The sequence below is a fragment of the Nerophis lumbriciformis genome, linkage group LG21 (genome assembly GCF_033978685.3).
Source record: "Nerophis lumbriciformis linkage group LG21, RoL_Nlum_v2.1, whole genome shotgun sequence".
Taxonomy (NCBI): Eukaryota; Metazoa; Chordata; class Actinopteri; order Syngnathiformes; family Syngnathidae; genus Nerophis; species Nerophis lumbriciformis.
In genome coordinates this window covers 6,730,856-6,752,928 of record NC_084568.2, presented here as the reverse complement: position 1 = coordinate 6,752,928, position 22,073 = coordinate 6,730,856, and the positions used below count along the sequence as shown (strand labels likewise).

The following is a 22,073-nucleotide window of genomic DNA, read 5'->3' as shown; positions in this document are numbered from 1 at the left end:
TGTGTTCCATTTGTTGAGCCATATAGCATCATGTTGGTCGCATGTGGATTTTCAAAGGTGACCCAACTTCTCAGCTTGGTGCAAATGACGCATGATTTATGACATACAATTAACTTTTACTAACTCAAAAGCAGCAGAAGCAGCTCAATTATATTATGGCGGGTCGCAACCAATAAGTAGCTCAGTGGTTCTTAACCTGGGTTTGATGGAACCCTAGGGGTTCGGTGAGTCGGGCTCAGGGGTTCGGCGGAGGTCAAAACACACCCAACTCATCGTGTAAATAAAAACTTCTCCCTATCGGCGTATTACGGATACAACAACAGATGACTGGTTTGCAGGTGTGTAATTTGTTGTGAGTTCATGCACTGTGTTGGTTTTGTTGTTTGAACAAGGTGATGTTCATGCACGCTTCATTTTGTGCACCAGTAAAAAAAACACTTTAGTATGGAGAACATATTCACCATTAATTAGTTGCTTATTAACATGAAAATTAGTAACATATTGGCTCTTAACTAGTCATTATTAAGTACTTATTAATGCCTTATTCGGCATGGCCTTATTATAACTCTAACCCTCTAACCCTGGCCCTAACCCTCTAACACTAACCCTAACCAAATAACTCTAAATTAAGTCTTTGTTACTTAGAATATGTTCCCCTAGTAGAGATGCGCGGATAGGCAATTATTTCATCCGCAACCGCATCAGAAAGTCGTCAACCATCCGCCATCCACCCGATGTAACATTTGATCAGAACCGCACCCGCCCGTTGTTATATATCTAATATAGACGATGCAAGGCATTAGTGAGGTTATAAAGCTTTTGCCTGTTAAAGAAAGGAGACTGATCCAATGCAGCACAAACTTTCGCGTGCCACGCTGTCACGACCCAGACGCACACCAGTGCGCAATCATATGGGAGCCACGCTGAGCGCACCTCCAAGCGGGGTGAGCCCCACCCCTTTCGTGAGCGCACTGCGCGCGGAGTGACCCCTGTTACGCGCCCCCGGCAACAGGGGTGGCGGGCAGGTAAGCTGCGCGGGCGGAGTGACCCCTGTTACGAGCCCCCGGCCACGGGGGTGGCGGGCAGGTAAGCTGCTTACCTGCTGCGCGTGACGCCGGCCGCGGCGAAGGCGGACGAGGCGGGGTGTCGGTGCAGTGGGCGCGGTGGTGACCCTGGACGTGCGTCGGGCCCTTCTCGCGGATCGCCTCAGCTACGGCTCCCGGTGGGGCCCTCTCGGAGGAAGGGGCCTCGGTCCAGGACCCCGGCGAGGTGTCCCTTCTCCGCTCCGTAAAAGTGTCCATCTCTTTTTTTTTTTTTCTTCTGTTGTGGCATATGCAGCAGGTGCCTGCTCGTTTTTCGTATGTGGGTAACAACATTTAACTATGTATATATATTTCCGAATTGGTTTAACTGCCACCCGCCTGAATCTATTTAAAATCTAATTTTTTTTTTTATTTCAACCGCCCGACCCGGCCCGACCCGCGGATAAAATCTAATTTTTTTAAATTTCATTCGCCCGATCCGCAGATAATCCGCGGACTCCGCGGTTGTGCCCGCAAACCGCGCATCTCTATCCCCTAGTGTCCAAAAAACTCTAAATTAAGTATTTGTTACTTAGAATATGTTCCTCATACTAAAGTGCTACCAAAAACATAAATTTGTCCTGAATTTGCAAAAAAAACAAAAAAAACATTATATTTTTCACTAAAGAAAGGTTCGGTGAATGCGCATATGAAACTGGTGGGGTTTGGTACCTCCAACAAGGTTAAGAACCACTGAAGTAGCTTGAGAAATGTGGGCATGGTGATGTGTCACGATGCCAAAAAAGTAGTTCCTACAATAATGTCGATACAACTTGGTAATATGCAGGTCACAGCATGCATAAAAAAAAGTGTTTTATAGAGCTCTTTATAGGCGGAAGAGATCAATCCCAATTTTCCGCATTGTACTAGCATTGTTTTTATCAATTTACACACACAAAAGAGAAAGACGTGTTCTTGTCTCACATAGGGACTGTCGATATGGGCATAGTAAAAAAATAAAGTGTAGTTTACCTTTAACAAACTACAACAGAAACCACCCCTTTAGATCGCAAGTGTTATGTCAACAAACGCCTGCACTTTTCAGCCTTTAGAACACGGTGGACTGAGACTTAATGGGTTGTAAGATGGGCCGACTGGAAGCATAAAAACGGTCGGTGTCAACGTCTCGCCTCCTCACCTGTCGTGGTCTTTGTCCACCAGATGGTATCGGGCACGGAAGGCCACCAGCCTGGCGTAGTAGGCCGGCGCCGGGATGGAGACTGAGCGCGTGCAGCGGACGTAAGTGTGGCACAGCTGGTAGGTGAGGAGCTGCAGTTCGTCGGCAGTGAAACAGTTGTCATCCCACAGGACGTGGTAGTGGGACGGACGACTGGTTCCCTGAGGAAATGTGCAAAAGAAAAATTCCCTCATTTCCCATGACACCATGATTAAAGTGTCATCTGGCAATCACCTAAAACTTGCATATTAATAATGCAGCACGTGTAGCAATGAAATTTAAAAAGAATCTAATGATTCCATTGAGTTATAAATTAGCTTTATGCCAAGCCACATAATAGCTTGTCATTAAATAATATATGTACTCTGAAGTACACTTAAGGAGTATCATTAGGGATGTTCGATCAGGGTTTTATGCTGCTGATTCCAATTTTCCATGAGTGAAATGGCCTGATACCAATACCGATCATGTACTGTGAATGTTTCCTTTTATTTATTTCGAGTGCTATTGACAGTTTAACAATATCAACTCATAATTCAAACAATTTCCCTATTCTTTTGAATTATATACACCAGTACAATTTTTTGATCAAAACAAAGTTAACAGTATAGAACAGGCCTGGGCAATTATTTTGACTCGGGAGCCAAATCTAGAGGAAAAAAATGTGTCTGGGGGCCAGTATATCTATTTTTAGGAACACTAATAGAAAACCTCACAATAATGTCTGATTGAATGCTAAAAACGTGATGACAGACCACCTTAAAAAACAGAATGGAATTTTAATTGTTTTTACTGAAAGAAACACCCAGAATTTACATGAAAATAAAGAATGTGGGATTTACAGTATTAAATATGAACGATAAAACACTGAATATTGACACCATATGAATGTAATACACCCTCTCAATCGACATTTTACAATCAAGCAAAACAACAAAAATGCAACAAACAGCGAAATATGAACGCGAAGGTTAAAAAACACCTACAATCTGATATATCTGATATATCACTAAGCTTTAGAACTTTGTTGTAACAATCTTTTTCCGCGTCTATCCCTGACACCCACATTTCAGGCGGACCGCTCTGGAAACACTCTGTGGAAACAAACCACGCCGACACTGCTTGGCACCTCATCTGAGATGCTGTGACATAGATTACCATAATAACTTGGATATAATGCAAAAGCGCAGATTCCAACCATTGAAATACTTTGTATAGTTTAAAACTTACGGTCATTTGAAAACATCACTGCACATCATACTGGCAGCAACAGTTTCCATCTTAAAGATCTAATAAAATTACTTGGGAATGTCCGGCGGGCCAGATTGAAAAGCTTAACGGGCCGAATGTGGCCCCCGGGCCTTAAATTGCCCAGATCTAGTATAGAACAAGAAAAACTACTCTGTACTAATCATTTTATATTTTGTTTTTTTGGTCCTCGAGTTCAGGGATTTTTGTAAACATAACAAAAAAAATTATAAATAAAAGATTTTGAGAAACTAGAAAGTTAAGTTAATATACCAATGATTGTCACACACACACACTAGGTGTGGTGAAATTTGTCCTCTGCATTTGACCCATCCCCTTTGATCACCCCCTGGGAGGTGAGGGGAGCAGTGGGGAGCAGTGGGCAGCAGCGGTGCCGCGCCCGGGAATCATTTTTGGTGATTCAACCCCCAATTCCAACCCTTGATGCTGAGTGCCAAGCAGGGAGGTAATGGGTCACATTTTTATAGTCTTTGGTATGACTTGGCCGGGGTTTGAACTCACAACCTACCGATCTCAGGGCGGACACTCTAACCACTAGGCCACTGAGTAGGTGTCGACCTTATCACTTCAGTATCAATCATATACTGATACTACCCTTGGTGTCGAGACCACCAATTTATGGAAGGTCTCTTATTAATTTACTTTTAATTTCCTGTTAGTACCAACTTACTTTCTGCTTTAACTTGGTTCCATCGACACTTCTTAAACTTTACCAACACTTATTTCTTGTGCTGTTTCAAGCAAGCTTAGCAGTTAGCTTCGCTATTAGCATGCCTGCTCCTGGCTTGCTCTCTCTGTGTGTGTGTAACACGTTTAGTTTCGCCCTCCAGCTATCATGATACTTAAGATACTAAGAAATGCAGTTTATTTGCAATTAGTGTAGGGGAGCAGCTCCACACTATGTATGGATATAATTAGCTGATAGCTTGTAAGAATGGGGGAGTAAAAATAAATAAATAATTTAAACCAGTGGGTTTTAGCGTTTGGGACTGTACATTTTTAGGAAAATCGGCTGATACAGATCAGAGGCAGATTGATCAAAGTATCTTTAAATGGAAGAATCTCACACCTGAATCCCAGCATGGCTGCACAGGTAGAAGTCAAACTCGGACGGATGTGTAATGGTGCTGTCCACTGTGGTGCCAGCTGGTACGTTACCACTCTTCCCAACCTGCAAGCCAAACATATACAGTAGGAAGGGTTTTAAAACCAAGTATATGAATACGTGAACATTTTTGCCATACAGACCCTCTCAGCCTTATCGGAACAGAAAAGTCGGGTGTGGTGACGTTTCTGAACCACAATGTAGGTGATGCCGGGCCGGTAGTCCTCCTCCAGACTGATGCATGCCTTCCTGATGGCTATAAGCTCCGGCCACGCTACCTAAAAATGCAAAAAATAAAACAAAAAAGACCACACTTTAACGAGGTAAGCTGAAAACACTTACCATATTTTTCGGACCTTAGAGCGCACCGGATTATAAGGCGCACTGCCGACTAATGGTCTATTTTTTATCTTTTTTCATATATAAGGCGCACCGGATTATAGGGCGCATTAAAAAGGAGTCATATTATTATTATTATTTCTTTCTAAATGTAAAACACTTCCTTGTGGTCTACATAACATGCAATGGTGGTTCTTTGGTCAAAATGTTGCATAGATGATGTTTTACAGATCATTTTCAAGCCGCTTTCTGACAGTTGCTTCAGGATGCGCCGTTTTTTGGGCGGTCTTATTTACGTGGCTCACCTTCGACAGCGTCTTCTCCCCGTCATCTTTGTTGGGAGTGGAAGAAGTGTCAAAAGATGGAGCTAATCGTTTTAATGACATTCAGACTTTACTTCAATCAATAACGGAACAGCCTCTCCTCATCCGGAAACACCGGAAATGTGTCCCGTGAAAAATGGTCCAACCGGAACTCTTTAATAACTAAAGTTCCTTGGGTGAATAATGTAAACTCACTATACCGGTATGTTTTAGCACTTTCATGGCGAGTTTACGGACCGATATAAGTAAGAACTTTACACTACTTTATATTAGAAATGGCAACAGTGGAGGATGAATGTCCCATAACAAGAAGATAAAGAAAAAGAAGAAGCCTATCGACTACGGTGTCAGCATGGACTACAATGGCAGACCAGCGCAATTTTTCAGGATTTATGCAGATCCCAAATACAGATCAGCAGGTACCAGAAAGTAAGAAAAGTTGCTTTTGCATAATATTGCGAAACAAAACGCCAGATAATATGTCTTACCTTATACACACACACACCATAATAATACTCCTATGTTTAATGCGCCGACAATCCATGAAGCGGTGCGGCTTCATAGCTTACCAAAGTCGTATTAAAACATTTTGATGGATTTTTGAGCGCTGTGTGTAATGTTCTATATTTTCAATGGAACATATGAAATGTTGGTGTTGTTTACTTGAGTCATATTGCCATCATATTGCAGTCTACACATGTCTCTTATGTTTGACTGCCATCTACTGCTCACACGTATTACACCGTGTACCAAATAAAATTGCTTCGAGGTCGGTAAGCAAAACCAGAATTATTACGTACATTAGGCATAAGGTGCATTGTCGAGTTCTGAGAAAAAAAATATTTTAAGTGCGCCTTGTAAATACGGTAAGTGGTATAGTCAAATAAGCAAAACCTTATTCCCCAAAGATGCATATAATATGGCACCTGTTTCATCTGGCCCTCGGAAACGCCACCGCGGTAATAAATGATGCGTGTAGGCTTGAAGCGTGTGGACTTGTAAAATTGGATCAGCAGCTCCCGCACCATGTTGGTCAGATCTTGAATGACCTCCTGACTGAAGAGTTGCTCCTAAACAGACCACAGAGTCAGGTTACCTTTAGAAAAGTTGACCTTTTTTCCCCTCAATCAAGTTGCAAACTAACAAGCCATAGAAACCTGGGACATGTCTTGCCGGGACGTCTGGACTCGCACTGTAGCACAATAACGGCTGGGGTGGCCGTCCATGCTGCCCACCACCGCCGCAATGGACGGCTTCTTCCCGTCACCCGCTGGAGGATGCGTGACATCTGCACCCAGGAAGATGACAGGCTGCTGGAACACGGAGGGCCTGAAAAGAGACAGGAAACACAGAATGAATGCTGTTTTAACCAACAATGTCACATAATGCTTATTGCTCTGTGGAATAAAAAAAGATCCTAAAGGATACTAACCTCTGGTGAGGCACCAGGACGTTGTTGATGCCTCCTAACTTGGCATTGATTTTGAGGCAGAGGTTCGAGAGAGTTTGTGGGGAGGTCTTGACTACGTTCTTCACCTGGACACACTGGGTGGCCATGCCGAGGAGGGTGTCGCCCACCCGCTTCACCTCAGCTGTATATAACGATGACCAAATTATCATTAAAGACAAACGGAACGGACGTCTTTTGCCTCATGCGCTATGATGTCTATGCTTACCATAGACGGGTGTTTTGCCAGGCAGGATGACCACAATAAGCTGCAGACCGACATAAGACATCTTGAGGTGCTTAAACATGGGCTCCACACTGTCCGCTCCTTGGGCGTATTTACAAAAACATGGCTGGCCTTGAATAGGCATCCCGGCGTCCTTTGAGATCTTACGCAGTTGGTCAGTGAAGCTCCTAGAAAAAAGAACCCAAGCTCATTAAAATCAGCAACAAATTATGTAGATAAATCTGCATGGGCACATTAACAAAAAGGGACTAAATGTCTCCAAGTGCAGTAGTACCTCAACTTGCAGCTTTTTGTTACGTTTAGGTAGTGATCAATAATTTTGGATTACGAGTTTCGTTTTGTGTTTTAGACCTTGCCCTCCAACCATCAGAACGGTGAAAGCGAGTGCGAAGGAGCGCCAAGGAGAAGAAGCAGACTCCACCAAAGAGAAACAAACCAATCAAAACATGTCTGACCGTTACATCGGCACACAAAGCATTTGATAACGCTCCACCAGCAGCAGTTGCAGAAACATCAGCTACCACAGGTAAATAACCAACACTGTCGATCCTATTATTAACTGTAGACTCATGCATTACAGTACATGACGAGACCGGTGTCTGACTGGCTCAGAGGCCGCACGCCTCCTCCCTGTCTGAGAAAGGACCATAAGTGGTCAGAAAAATCACTTATCCCACTTGAAAAAGCACATATGCTAATTTTTCTGCAAAATAAAGGATCATTTTCATAAATGATGGTTGCAAAACCGCACAATGCACAGTTCTATTTTCATTTATGTTACAAAAATGTTCAACATGTTGCTGGAAAGTCTTTGGTAATTGTCAGAATAATCTGTTGTATTTCGTTTACAGTACAGCAGAATATTTATTATATCATCAGTTTAAATACCGGTAGTTACCGTACTTTTCGGACTGTAAGTCGCAGTTTTTTTTTTTCATAGTTTGGCCGGGGGTGCGACTTGTACTCAGGAGCGACTTATGTGTGAAATTATTAACACATTAGCGTAAAATATCAAATAATATTATTTAGCTCATTGACGTAAAAGACTAGACGTATAAGATTTCATGGGATTTAGCGATTAGGAGTGACAGATTGTTTGGTAAACGTATAGCATGTTCTATATGTTATAGTTATTTGAATGACTCTTACCATAATAAGTTACGTTAACATACCAGGCACCTTCTCAGTTGGTTATTTATGCCTCATATAACGTACACTTATTCAGCCTGTTGTTCACTATTCTTTATTTATTTTAAATTGCCTTTCAAATGTCTATTCTTGGTGTTGGCTTTTATCAAATACATTTCCCCCAAAAATGCGACTTATATATGTTTTTTTCCTTCTTTATTATGCATTTTTCGGCCGGTGCGACTTATACTCCGGAGCGACTTATAGTCCGAAAAATACGATACTTTCAAAATAAAATATTTTTCTGGGGACCACCTTTTAGTGTGTGAATGTGTGCGAGAATGTGGAAATAGTGTCAAAGCGCTTTGAGTACCTCAAAGGTAGAACAGCGCTATACAAGTATAACCCATTTATCATTTATTTATAATTTTACCCCATCAAGGAGTCCTAGGCTGTGGGTCTCTGAAGACCTCATGTTTCTTTTAAACTAAACAAAGGTGATGCTTAACAATTTTGTTATCCTTTTTGTCCCCAAATAAGAATGGGTAAGGAAATGGATAAGGAACCGAATTGTTAAGCAGAATCGAAAATGGGATTGGAATCGTAAAAATCGTATCACTTCCCATCCCCGTCAACGTGTTTGTTTGTTCGGTTTCCGGACTCTACAAACTGGACGATCGAGCATTACTCTTAGCACACAGACATATATTGCTTGCGGTCAACTCTGACCTTCGATCCGTCACACAAAAATATAAGTGTGCAACATGAACATTCATTTCAATAGTTACACAACGGAGAAGCACCCCATAGGAGACATTTGCAGAAGCCCCAAAGTAAATATTGTACATTAATTCAAAAATTAGTTTTGTCGTACATTCTATTAAAGTATTTTTTTCAAACAACACTTATCGGACGCATTAATAAGGAGTGCAATATTAGGACAGGGCAATACAGGGGGAATGTAATGTGTGATCTCATAACTAACTGATATACCTGCGCACTGTTTACGGTCGTCACTGTATTGTCGAATGAACTGTATGTGTGTATGTAAAACGCTGTGTCTTGATGTCCAAGACAAATTTCTCCTCAGAGACAATAAAGCTAATTATTATTATCTAAAAGGCTTGTTAAAATTGTGGTGCTTTAGAAAAGCACAGAAAAATAGATTTCAGTTCATTTCAATGAGCGGCGCTGATTTAAAATTCAAGTGTTTTGAGTTAAGAGCTCGGTCGTAAGTGGAGGTACTGCTGTATGAGGTTTTAAAAAGGACTCACTTGAGCAGGTCTTCTCTGCACTGTTTCTGTGGCGCAAAGCAGGCCACAGCCCAGACCTTGATCTCGATGCCGGCGTAGAACTGCTTGCCTCTCATGTCCCACACGCCCTGATTGGGCGTGGCCACCGTTTTATTCTGCGGCGAGAGTCCCTACACTCTTAGTCAACCCACCGATTAGAGGAGCCAATACACAAGGTACATTTACTGCGTCTCCAAATACAGCACAAAAAAATGTCAACAGGAAATCCACATGCTACACTTGAACACATCTAGCTTGGCAAGTCACTTTGTAGGATTTCCTACAAAATGTAATGCACTGTTATTTTGTGTAAGGACTGGGAGTACATTTTTTTCCTTCTTCTATGAAAGAAAATATTCCACAAACCTTTTATAATACAAATACATTGTATTCATACACAGTACAGGCCAAAAGTTTGGACACCTTTTCATTTAATGTGTTTTCTTCATTTTCATGACATGTGGAGTTATGTACTTAACAAAAAAAAGGTGAAATAACTAAAAACATGTTTTATATTCTAGTTTCGTCAAAATAGCCACCCTTTGCTCGGATTACTTTTTCGCACACTCTTGGCATTCTCTCGATGAGCTTCAAGAGGTAGTCACCTGAAATGGTTTTCACTTCACAGGTGTGCTTGAAGCTCATCGAATGCCAAGAGTGTACAAGCAGTAATCAGAGCAAAGGGTGGCTATTTTGAAGAAACTAGAATATAAAACATGTTTTCAGTTATTTCACCTTTTTGTTAAGTACATAACTCCACATGTGTTCATTCAAGTTTTGATGCCTTCAGTGACAATCTACAATTTAAATAGTCATGAAAATAATTTAAATTAAAAAAATATATATTTATTTTCCTGAGGGAACTCTCCTGAAGGAATCAATAAAGTACTATCTTTATATCTATCTATCTATCTATAAAGAAAACCCATTGAATGAGGAGAAGGTGTGTCCAAACTTTTGGCCTGTACTGTATGTTTGCACAGAAAGTATAGTGCTTAGCTTTTTATATGAATTGCTACGAACTTAGTGTGAAATTCACAGCATATATCAAGGGTGTCCAAAGTGTCGCCCATGGGCCATTGTCAGCCAGAAGCAGCTATTTTTTTTCCTTTTTAATTAATCATAACATGTACCTATACATTTTTAAAGAAATAGATATCACACCAACTTGCTTTGTAACATGTAACTCAAACCTAAGATGTCAATGTTTTGTGCAAATCTCTTAGCATATATTGACCTACGTGTGATTGCCTGCTTCTTTTCTTTCCCTGTATGTGACCCTGTGCGGAAAAAGTTTGGAGACCCCTGGCATTCGTAACCAAAGCTGAACACAATCTCTTGAATGAGATGCAAGTTCTCCAAAATCCAGTGTGGCTACACATCTACAATAAATCCCAAAGGGCAGAAGGTTTCTATTCAGTTAACAAGCTTTACCAAAGACTATTAGCTGCCTCCTAGGCCCTCTAAGCAACTACTCAGGTCACATGGTAACAAATAATGAGCTTCTAAAATCGTAATGGATAGATTCTAATTAACCGATTTAAATTTAATGCAACACAGGGGATTTTAGTCCAGGTTTAGGTCAGGAATAGGGGGGGTGTGACGATACACTGCTCCTGGGTTGACAAGGATATTTGAACTTTACAGGCTTTAACAGTGACCAGATAATGTTTGTTTAGAAATTTGACCTAAGCATGAGCTTTTAACCGTTTAACTTATTTACACCATGTTCAGACACCGTAAGTAAGACTTTTCTCATCACAAAACAATGTGGTGGCTGTAGCCGTTTCTAACTGGACAAACACTTTTGACTAACCAGCCTGGGTAAACAAGTAGCCTGTTTAACACCACGGACGGGTTGCAAAGTTTACGGTATGCGCAAAGCTTTGTTTGGCACCGGAGTGAGATTCAAGAAGTTGGCAAGGCTTCGGTCCAGTGCCTTTGAGAGAGCTTTTCACCTAAATATTACGTTTTAATCTGGATAGATCTCGTCACACCCTTAGTCCGAATATAAATCACAGAGCATGTTACAAACAAGCCAGACAAAAAGCCTTCCCCATCATTAATGCATATTAAGCATTGCAGTTTCACAATGAAGTGCATGTATTCCATTCATTCAGCGTGAGGAGAGAAATGGGAAAGGCTTCAACTGTCATACATTCAAAAAGGTATTTCACTGGAAGCCGATTAGACTTGCTGTCCCAGGAGACTAAAGGCCAACTGTTTGATTGAGTTCTGTTGAACTTTTGGAGAAATCAAATGTGAAACAGCACAAGGAGTGCAGAACAAAGAATGGGACATTTGTGAAAACACTGATACAAAACAGGGATTTCAGCAAGTGTCAGCAGAATTGCAGGGTGTTGTGTTTCCTGTATGAAAGCCAACTTGCTACTCCACTAACTTTACAGCTGGACACTCATTGTGCCGGTTACTACAAGTCTCATCGACATCCCAGTGACAACACATTCATCGCTCCTTCCACACAATCCTTGAATCCCTATTCAGCCTCTGCCACCAGAAAACAGGGTGATGATATCGGTGTCTTTGAAACAGGGATGTTCCGATCAAAGCTTTGTGCTGCCGAACCGATACCGATCACATGTATTTACTGTACATTTTCAATTTATGTTGTTTCATTGACAGTTTAACAATATCAACACAATATTTAAACGTGTTCCTTAGTCTACTTTATTACACAATAACTAAACAAAAGCATAAACTATTACTCATTGAAAACATTTTCTTGTGTCCAATAAACTATTTTGTGTTTGTAAACATTAACAATAACAAACTAATTATATTGAGCAAATTTAAATATTGATCTGCTCTTTCAAGTAGTGATCATATACCAATATTACGTTGGTATTGACGCAACCAATTTATGAATCAATTTGATCCTCCTATTTACGTGTTGTGGACTGACTGACAATTCAGACCCACAAACAGTTGTTATATTATCCTCTCTGTAGACTCTTGATATTCTACTTGTTAATTTCCTGTAAATATCTGCTTACTGCAGTAACGCACTTCATCTAAACTTCTTAAACTTTACCAAGCACTTATTTGTTGGTGTTGTTTTCTACTAGGTTAGCTTAGCTATTAGCATGCCTGCTCCTGGCTTGCTATCAGTGTGTAATATATTTATAGCCTTGTCTTCCAGTGATAATGGTACGTAAGATACTACAAAAAATTTAAATTTGCCATGATAGTTTGGGGGAGCTGTGTATGAAGACATATAATTAGCGGTTAGCAGCTTGTAAACCAGAGAAAATCTGTATTTGTGATCGGCATTAATCAGCAATGTCACATACTTTTTCCAATTGATCGGCACGTCCCTACTTTAAAATATGAATATAGGCTGCAATGTTCCAACATGGATAAAAATGACCCAGTGTTACGATTTCCAAATGAGTCAGCAGGAAACAGCAGTTTTTGGCATCAATCACCCAAGTTTCCTAATGGCTGAATTAAGATTCGGTGCGAGTCAGCAGTCTTCCGTGATTAGACATTCATCTCAGCCACTGTGTATTATAATTGTATTTTCACACAGGGAGTATTAGAATGTTTGCACACAGAGACTGCTGAGCTGCACCATAGGATACCCACTAAGGGCTAGTTCCAGGTTGTACAGGTCTCGTTAACACAAAAAGCAGCACAAATTGCAGTACTGGTTAGTTTGTATGAAACAGTTTTCATGCTGTTAGGCCTTGATACATCCTCTAACACTTGTTAAATTCATCAACAATAGCACCAATTTTAGAGTGTGCAACCGTTAATAAATGGATACATTTATTAACGAACCTGGAAGAGAAAACCCCCGTGGATCAACATTCACTCTGATGACCCCAACCCCCACCCTATGCTGGTGACCCCAGTGTGTGACCCCCATTTCGGTACTCACCCTGCCACAGTCCCTCCCAGTATCCGTACTCACCCGGCCCCCATACTGAAGCATGGGCGCTGGGAGCACACGCCCTGTAACCTCGGTCATGTCATTGTGAACCACAATGCCAAATTCCTTCAGATATGGGTCTGGGCCCCCAACCATGCTGTTGCTTTTGACCTGAGCAAAGAGGAGAAGATCAGAACAAACCCAAAAAGCCAAGAAAAAGAGTAAAAAGGTGTGTCGTTAGAGTGTTACACAACATATACAAACACTTAGGTTTCAACAATATAGTCAACTAGAAAAAAAACTATAGCTTTTATTAAGCTCTAATAGAAACTGTAGCTTGGCTCCAAAAAGTGCTATTGTGCACTTTATTCACTTTTTATATACGAACTATAAAAAATCTAAATCAAAATGAAAAAAAAAAGGAATACATAATAAATATGTTAAACTAAGGATAAAATTAAGCAAAAAAAAAAAAAAGGGTTAAACAAAGAATAAGTTAGCATAAGTGGCGACATTAAATAAAGTAAAACATTGATAAAGTAATGTCTGTATATAAATTTGAGTTACATTTCCAACATGCATGCAACATGATACATCACAATTTCCAGTTTTTCATTTTCAACATGTTCGAAAAGGAGTAGGAAGAAGCAGAATTTATTTAATCCTACCCCTTTTCCTTTATATAGCAGTTGCTAAAACATTTATTCACTTCCTGTTCTCAATGTATTCACAATATACTCTATAAGTAATAAATAATTAGTGAAGTACGTTGTATTTCATATGGCGAGATAAATAAGATTATCAATCAATTCACAATGTTTATCATGATTTTTCTTCTTTGTACTTTGTAAACACTTTAAGTTTGAAGAGTTTCTTGAATTGGATCATATTAGTACCTTGTTTGAATTATTTGCTTAATCCATTCCATAATTAAATTCAACATACCAATATACTAAAGGTCTTAAATTTTATATGTGCATACAAATGTTTTAAATTACATTTTTCTTCTCTATTGTTGAGAATTGTTGTACGTTCTTCAGTAGCAGGTTATAGTTTGCTTTGTGCATAATTTCAGCTGTTTGCAAATTCACTATGTCGTGGAATTTCAGTATTTACTATTAAATAAATAAAGGGTTTGAATGTTCTCTATCTCCAACAATATGTATTATTCTGATCTTTTTTGTCACACGGTTAATGAATGAAGTGTACTTTTGTAGTTATATCCCCATCTTTCTGCACAATTAAGGTGATGATTAAGTGAAATGTGTTGAATTTGGCACAATCTGTGTTTTTTAATGTTTTATTGTAGTTTATTTGTTGTGCACTTCAAGCTGCATCAAGTCTTTGTGAGTTGTGTCTTTTATTTCCTCGTAGACAAGAGGATGTCATCCTTAGTATTTGTCCAGTTGTTAATGTCTTTGACAAGTACATTGGCTCTTGTTCTCTCTGAGACTTGGCAGTGTGAAGTGAAGCAAATTATATGTATATAGTGCTTTTTCTCTAGAGACTCAAAGCGCTTTACATTGTGAAACCCATTATCTGCATTAATATAGTGTAGGTGACACTGGGAGAAAGGTGTGTGAAATGTCTTGCCCAAGGACACAACAGCAGTGAATAGGATGGCAGAATCAAACCCGGAACACTTAAATTGCTGGCACGACCGCACTACAATCTGTCCTACGCCACCTGGAGCAGAACGTTTTCCCCTGCTGCCTTAGGTTCCGTGCTAACTTGGGTGATATCAGTATTGTGCTTTGTCAGATGCTCACGAGCTATGTGCAGATGAACACAATTAATCAGACATTAATCATGTATTTGAGGTCAGCTATACTTTGGTGGTGGAGGGGACTAAATTGAATAGTCTTGGAATTAAATTATTGTTTTGCTGCCGTCTCCCCCCATTCAACATGTACAGAAGTAGCGTTATATACTGTTGAGATTGTTGCTCTAAAACAGTGACTAGTAAAAACAAAAGTATGGTCTGGCGTGTCATGTGCCTATGTAACAATAAAAGAAGGGATCCAGTTGTCATCTCAACGAGCTGTTTGATTCACGATTTTACAGCTACTCCAAGTGCTAACTGCTAGCGTCAGGCACGTACACAATGTCGTAATAAGAAGACGTGCGGCAACCGCACATATCACGACATGGAGGGCACGGAACATCTCCATTTTAAAAAGAGAATTACAACTAAAGTAGCAAACAGAAGGAACATTTGATGAATAAATAACTACGTCGGACAAGGAGAGCTGCACCAGAGCCATGTTTGTTTACAGCAGTAGTCACTGCTTCTTCTTCTGCTTTCGTTTACAGTACGTGCTACACATTTCAAAATAAAGTATTCCGACTTAAGGTGTGATGCATGTCATAATCGGATATTTTTTTTCAGGGTCCATGTACACAGTCACAAAATAATCCGAATTATGATCAGATTAATACATTTTGCCCATGTACACATAGCTATTGATGTAAAAATGTGTTCTTTTTAGCTTGCTGCTCTGCCTCAGCAATGACACTTTGCTTTTTGTGTTGGTGACATTTATGACGATGACAGGTGTGGTTTTGTTTTTTTCCCCAATAGTGTCAATGTTGTTGACAACCACATCTAACCACTTTGATTGCAGACAGTTGACCAAATGCTAACATCATCCTTTTCTCCTCGGTTATCAGCTGCCCTGACATAAGAGCTTCAAGTTATGTGGAGCCCAGTAACAATCATTGTTAAGTGTGTTTGTCATGTTCCAACTGAACAATGTGCGCTTTTCATCGTTTTGCTTCTAGAAAGGCATCCACTTTTTCTTCTCGCCTATTAATTTGTTTGAGATGCATTATCCTTCTTCAATTCCTTAACATGTTTTCATAAGTATTTCATGTCAGAGTTCTCCTTCCTCGCGTCATTCAACACCACCATTATCTCTCGTAGTGCGCCTGGTTCCTGGCTCTACTCCTCTTCATTTTCTGCAAAGGAAAAATCTATATTCTGCTCATTACTACCGTTGGTAGTCAACACCTTTGAAGTTCGGACATTATCTTATCGTGTTAGCGATTATCGGAAATGGCTCTTCTTACGCCAGATGGCACTCAAGCCTATGGCGTCTAACAGATCTGTAATTATGGCCTAGGTACTGTAGTAAGGAAAAATGGGCCAAAACGTCAAAATCAGTGGAGAGCAATTTTCCGTTCACTCGCAGAGGAAGTGACTTTCTCTCAAAAGTAGAGCGAGATTAAAGATTCTAATGCTTGGTGGCGATAATCAGGCCCTTGATAGACATTTTACTGTTAAAATAATTTTGCATAATAGGTTAAGTTTTACAAAAATTGCTGAATAAAATAAATAATTTGGCCATGTTGACATATAGCCAAAAAAAAAAGCACCAAGGTGGACAGAGGACAGTGAAAGAAACAAATTACCACTATTTAGTAAAAACGTAATCTGCTTTTTTTGAAGCCTTGATTGAATAAATCCCATAAAGTGCTTGGTAAAAAGTCAACTGTCAACATCAAAAGACCGGTAAGATCTTCGCTCACCAATCTGCTGATCTCTTCCTGTCTGTCAGGGGCAGAGCGAGCTGTAGCTTTGATCATGGTGGATGTTTGGTTGTCGGTCAGTTTCTTGATGCAGCGTTGGCCTGCAACTATGTTACAGACCTACAGAAGTAATAAAGTCATTAAGTTGTGACTTAAAAAGAGCAATTTTGAAGGAATACTGAAAAATGGTCTCTTCTCACCTCTAGGGGCAAGTAAGTGTGCTTCTGTTCCTGCCCTACTTGCAGACAGGGTAAATGTGGATACTTGAGCTGCAGATTATACTTCTGCTTGAAATACTGAGCGACGGTGCACTCCATGGCCTGGCCGTTCTCGAGCTGTAAGGGGAACCTGTGAAGAAATTAACAACACAAATAAACTTCTCAGAATTATTTGTTGGTACAAACTACAGTTGCACAAAATAGACGATACAAATGATATAAATTTATCCGATGACAGACTTTAACAGTATTGTTACATCATGATAATGCACGTTGATGACACGTACTAGCTGTGTCCTGCAAATTTGACAGCGACAAGGTAACAAACACGTCCTCAACGCACTGTAGTGTCCTCACTAGCAAGCTAAAGTCCCGTCAGAGTGCAAAGCCAGTTCTAAGTAAGCAAACCTCGCCTCATTGGCGGAAATTATACTACGTTTCTTACAAGTGTTATCACTGGAGGAGGAGGAATAGCTAAACATGCTACACTATACACACCACTAGCTAGAGCTCTTGAATGTAAACAAAGGTGGACGGATCAATACCTCAACAGTAACTATACCAAGTATAGTATCAGTATATGTTGAAACTATAAACTATAGTTTTTTGGTCATTTTTTACTAACTCAGGAAATAATTGAATACTTAAATCAGAGGCAATAAACTATAAACCTCTATTTTTTTTTCGTACGCTTTGAACACTAATGCAAATAGTTTTCACTAAACACAAGCAAAAACATGGAAAAGGTGTTTTATTGTTTGTACTATCGTGACATCTTTTGGATGAGTTCGTTCACTGCAGGTGCTGCGGAGTGAATGTCTACAGCAGTGGTTCTTAACCTTGGTTCGATCGAACCCTAGGGATTCGGTGAGTCGGCCTTAGGGGTTCGGTGGAGCCTCCGCCACGGAGGTAAAGAGACATCCGACTTATCGTGTAAATAAAAACTTCTCCCTATCAGCGTATTATGGATACCCCCAAACAATGTTCCCTCTAATTTGCAGGTTTTTTGATTAATTTATTGAAACTTTTACTAGCAGATTGCAAAGGAAGAGAATACACAGTACAGATTACACAGTACGGTACATGTTGCGTACAATTGACCACTAAATGGTAACACCCGAATAAGTTTTTCAACTTGTTTAAGTCGGGGTCCACGTTAATCAATTCAGGATAATGTGTGTAAGGTGTGTAATATGTTGTGAGTTCATGCACTATGTTGGTTTTGTTCTTTGAACAAGGCGATGTTCATGCACGGTTCATTTTGTGCACCAGTAAAAAAACATACGACTTTTTCTTGAATTTGAAAAAAAATAAATATATATATATATATATATTTTTTTTTTTTTTTTTTTTTCTCACTAAAGGGTTCTGTGAATGCACATATGAAACTGGTGGGGTTTGGTACCTCCAACAAGGTTAAGAACCACTGGTCTACAGTATTTCCTTCTGTTCCGTGCTTTAAACTGGAATACAAGTGCTGTTCAGTCTTTTAGTCTATCCATAGCGTTTTTACACTTATGGATTCTTCATTCATCACTACAAGCAACGTCTGTAAGTTTTACAATAAAACAAACTAGTCATACTTACTAAACCGTCCCATGTGTGATGTCTTTAGGAGTGTTTTAATGCATATTTGTATGAGCCATCGTAATGTAATGACGCTAGCGTCGTTAGCATTAGCTATTACGCCAACACGTTCACAAGTATTTTAAACTTACAATGGCATTCTTTTTGTTTTGTTTCACAAATTCTCTAGTAAATTCACCAAAATGTCACAGCAGAGTTATTGAGTCTGTTTAGATGATTGAAGAGCTAACTTTCGCAGCTAGTGGGTCCGTGACGATGGCATCCGTTTTGTTTGATCAGCCGTTTTACTGCCGTGTGACAGACACCGTTTGGAAATAATTAAGGTATATCAATAAAAAATGTACAGAATCTGTGTGTAAATAACTCATTTCACAACGTGTATACCTGCGGCTTATTGTCCTGGGCGGCTGATACATGGAATAAAATATATATATTCTCAAATTTAGTGGGTGCGGCTTATATACCGATGCCCTCTATAGTCAGGAAAATACAGTATGCAATATTGTTGCACCGTCATGCGTTTTTGTCCGATTGTAATTGCGGGAAAAAAAATTATTCAATGAGCTTGAAAATTTGAGGTATGCAATGGTATGACCCATACTGCACCTGTAACTACTTGGTAGTGGTGAAGTGAATTATATTTATATAGCGCTTTTCTCTAGTGACTCAAAGTGCTTTACATAGTGAAACCCATTATCTAAGTCAGTGTTTTTCAACCTTTTCTGAGCCAAGGCAAATTTTTTCATTGAAAAAATCCTGAGGCACACCACCAGCAGAAAACATTAAAAAAAATGAAACTCAGCGGCCGATATTGACAGTAGAAAGTCGTTCTCGCAATTGTTGGATATGAATTCAAACCATAACCAACCATGCATCACTATAGCTCTTGTCTCAAAGTAGGTGTACTGTCACGACCCGTCACATCACCCTGTGACTTATTTTGATTTTTTGGGGTGTTTTCCTGTGTGTAGTGTTTTAGTTCTTGTCTTGCGCTCCTATTTTGGTGTTGATTGTCATGGCATGTTCGGATGTACTTTGTGGACGCCGTCTGCTCCACACACTGTAAGTCTTTGCTGTCATCCAGCATTCTGTTTTTGTTTACTTTGCAGCCAGTTCAGTTTTAGCTTTGTTTTGCTTCAATGCCTTTCCTTAGCGGCACTCGCCTTTTGTTTATTTTCGGTTTAAGCGTTAGATACCTTTTTACCTGCAAACCATCGTCGTCGTTCCCGACATCTACAAAGTAATTAGCTACCTGCTGCCACCAACTGATATGGAAGAGTATTACCGTATTTTTCGGACTATAAGTCGCAGTTTTTTTCATAGTTTGGCCGGTGGTGCGATTTATACTCAGGAGCGACATAGGTGTGAAATTAACACATTACCGTAAAATATCAAATAATATTATTTAGTTCATTCACGTAAGAGACTAGACGTACAAGATTTCATGATTAGGAGTGACAGATTGTTTGGTAAACGTATAGCATGTTCTATATGTTATAGTTATTTGAATGACTCTTACCATAATATGTTACATTAACATACCAGGCACGTTCTCAGTTGGTTATTTATGCCTCATATAACGTACACTTATTCAGCCTGTTGTTCACTATTCTTTATTTATTTTAAATTGCCTTTCAAATGTCTATTCTTGGTGTTGGGTTTTATCAAATACATTTCCCCCAAAAATGCGACTTATACTCCAGTGCGACTTATATATGTGTTTTTTTTTCCTTCTTTATTATGCATTTTTGGCCGGTGCGACTTATACTCCGAAAAATACGGTACTCGGTTACTCTGCCCAGCTCCAGACAGCACTGACACTCAATAACGGCACATTTGCGGATTATAATTACTGCTTTGTAAAAAAATATTTTTAACCTAATTAAGTGAAATGACATAATCTCCAACGGCACACCAGACTGTATCCCGCGGCACACTAGTGGTTGAAAAACACTGATCTAAGTAACATTTAAACCAGTGTGGGCGGCACTGGGAGCAGGTGGGTAAAGTGCCTTGCCCAAGGACACAACGGCTGTGACGAGGATGGCTGAAGCGGGGATCAAACCTGGAAACCTCAAGTTGCTGGCACGGCCGCTCTGCCAACCGAGCCACGTCGCCCCGTCGAATTCCAAATTTGTACTATTGGCCAAAACTAATGTGTAGCAGTAGCCATACAAAATAATAAGTCTTTATTACATTTTAACAGAAATGTAGATAGAACAGAAAGTACCCAGATTTAAACTGTAAATTAGCAAGGAGATTAATAATTGTTTTGATCAAATAATACAAAGTAAAATGTGTTACAACATACATAAGCAGCCAAATTAAGGGCCTTTGTAACCAATTCTGAAATATTTCTATTATTAATTACATACAAAATAATATATTGTGTTGCAATATATGCCACAATATAGATTTTAGTAAGTGCAAACTAAAATCACAAAATGCAAAAAGAGTGGTGGAACGAGGAGTACACTCACGTTTGGTGGCTGGCTGGTCGGCGAGTGACATTGCACACTCGATACTTCCTCTTCATCTGACCACAGTGTGTCACCTCCACTTTCAAGCCTGTCAAAACACAACATAAACAAGAGTTACAAAATGATGCAGGATTCGAGTAAATCAAGTTTTCTTTAAAGAAAAAAAAAAATCAATAAAACTGTGTTCTAATCTCAAATTGATCTCGACAGTGACTTATGTGGTGTCAAGCATTCAGCAGTGTTAGTCTCCGTAAACACCTTTACTTCTACAACCCGTGGACAAAATTATGGAATCACTCAATTCTGAGAAAATTATGGAATCACCCTGCAAGTTTTAATTTCCAAAACTATCACCTGCATCAGATTAAATCTGTTCATTAGTCTGCAGTTAAAAATAGTGTTCACACCTTGGATAGCTGTTGCACCAGGTGGACTGACATGATTCATGGCTCCAACACGAGAGACGTCAATTGAAACAAAGGAGAGAATTATCAAATTTCTTCAAGAAGGTAAATCATCACACAATGTTGCAAAATATGTTGATTGTTCACAGTCAGCTGTCTCTAACATCTGGACCAAGTACAAACAACATGAGAAGGTTGTAAAAGGCAAGCACACTGGTGGACTAACAAAGCAATATGTCTTGAAAACAGAAAATGCACAGCAAAACAAATTAAGAACAAATGGGCAGCAACTGGAGTCGCCATCTGTGACCTAACTGTAAGAAACCGCTTGAAGGAAATGGGATTAATGTACACAAAATTTGAAAGGACAGTCGTCATTAAGAAATAAACAAGGTTCCAAAGGGCTAGGTAAAAGCAATCGTCGACTATGGATGAAAGTCATTCGGTGATGAATCGTGAATCTGCATTGCGCAAGGTGATGATGATGCTGGAACTTTTGTTTGGTGCCGTTCCAATAAGCTCTATGAAGACGACTGCCTGAAGAAAACATGTACA

The 22,073-nt window shown here is 39.7% G+C and overlaps 1 protein-coding gene across 7 annotated transcripts in view; it reads right to left on the bottom strand.

The window, feature by feature from the left end:
* The window catches only part of ago4 (argonaute RISC component 4), a 49,144-nt gene that overhangs the window by 5,771 nt on the left and 21,300 nt on the right, over positions 1 to 22,073 (bottom strand). Inside the window, exons 7-19 of one of the 7 annotated variants that reach the window (XM_061983166.2) lie at positions 21,522 to 21,563; positions 21,115 to 21,202; positions 17,030 to 17,177; positions 16,830 to 16,949; positions 13,311 to 13,472; positions 9,392 to 9,540; positions 6,972 to 7,156; positions 6,728 to 6,887; positions 6,453 to 6,624; positions 6,222 to 6,365; positions 4,777 to 4,911; positions 4,598 to 4,699; positions 2,221 to 2,420 (exon numbers count right to left, since the gene is read on the bottom strand). In XM_061983166.2, coding sequence (XP_061839150.1) covers positions 2,221 to 2,420; positions 4,598 to 4,699; positions 4,777 to 4,911; positions 6,222 to 6,365; positions 6,453 to 6,624; positions 6,728 to 6,887; positions 6,972 to 7,156; positions 9,392 to 9,540; positions 13,311 to 13,472; positions 16,830 to 16,949; positions 17,030 to 17,177; positions 21,115 to 21,202; positions 21,522 to 21,563 — 1,807 coding nt within the window. Of the gene's footprint in view, positions 1 to 2,220; positions 2,421 to 4,597; positions 4,700 to 4,776; positions 4,912 to 6,221; positions 6,366 to 6,452; positions 6,625 to 6,727; positions 6,888 to 6,971; positions 7,157 to 9,391; positions 9,541 to 13,310; positions 13,473 to 16,829; positions 16,950 to 17,029; positions 17,178 to 21,114; positions 21,203 to 21,521; positions 21,583 to 22,073 lie in introns of all 7 variants that reach the window. The other 6 variants (XM_072915535.1, XM_072915537.1, XM_072915536.1 and 3 more) reach the window with 6 other exon arrangements.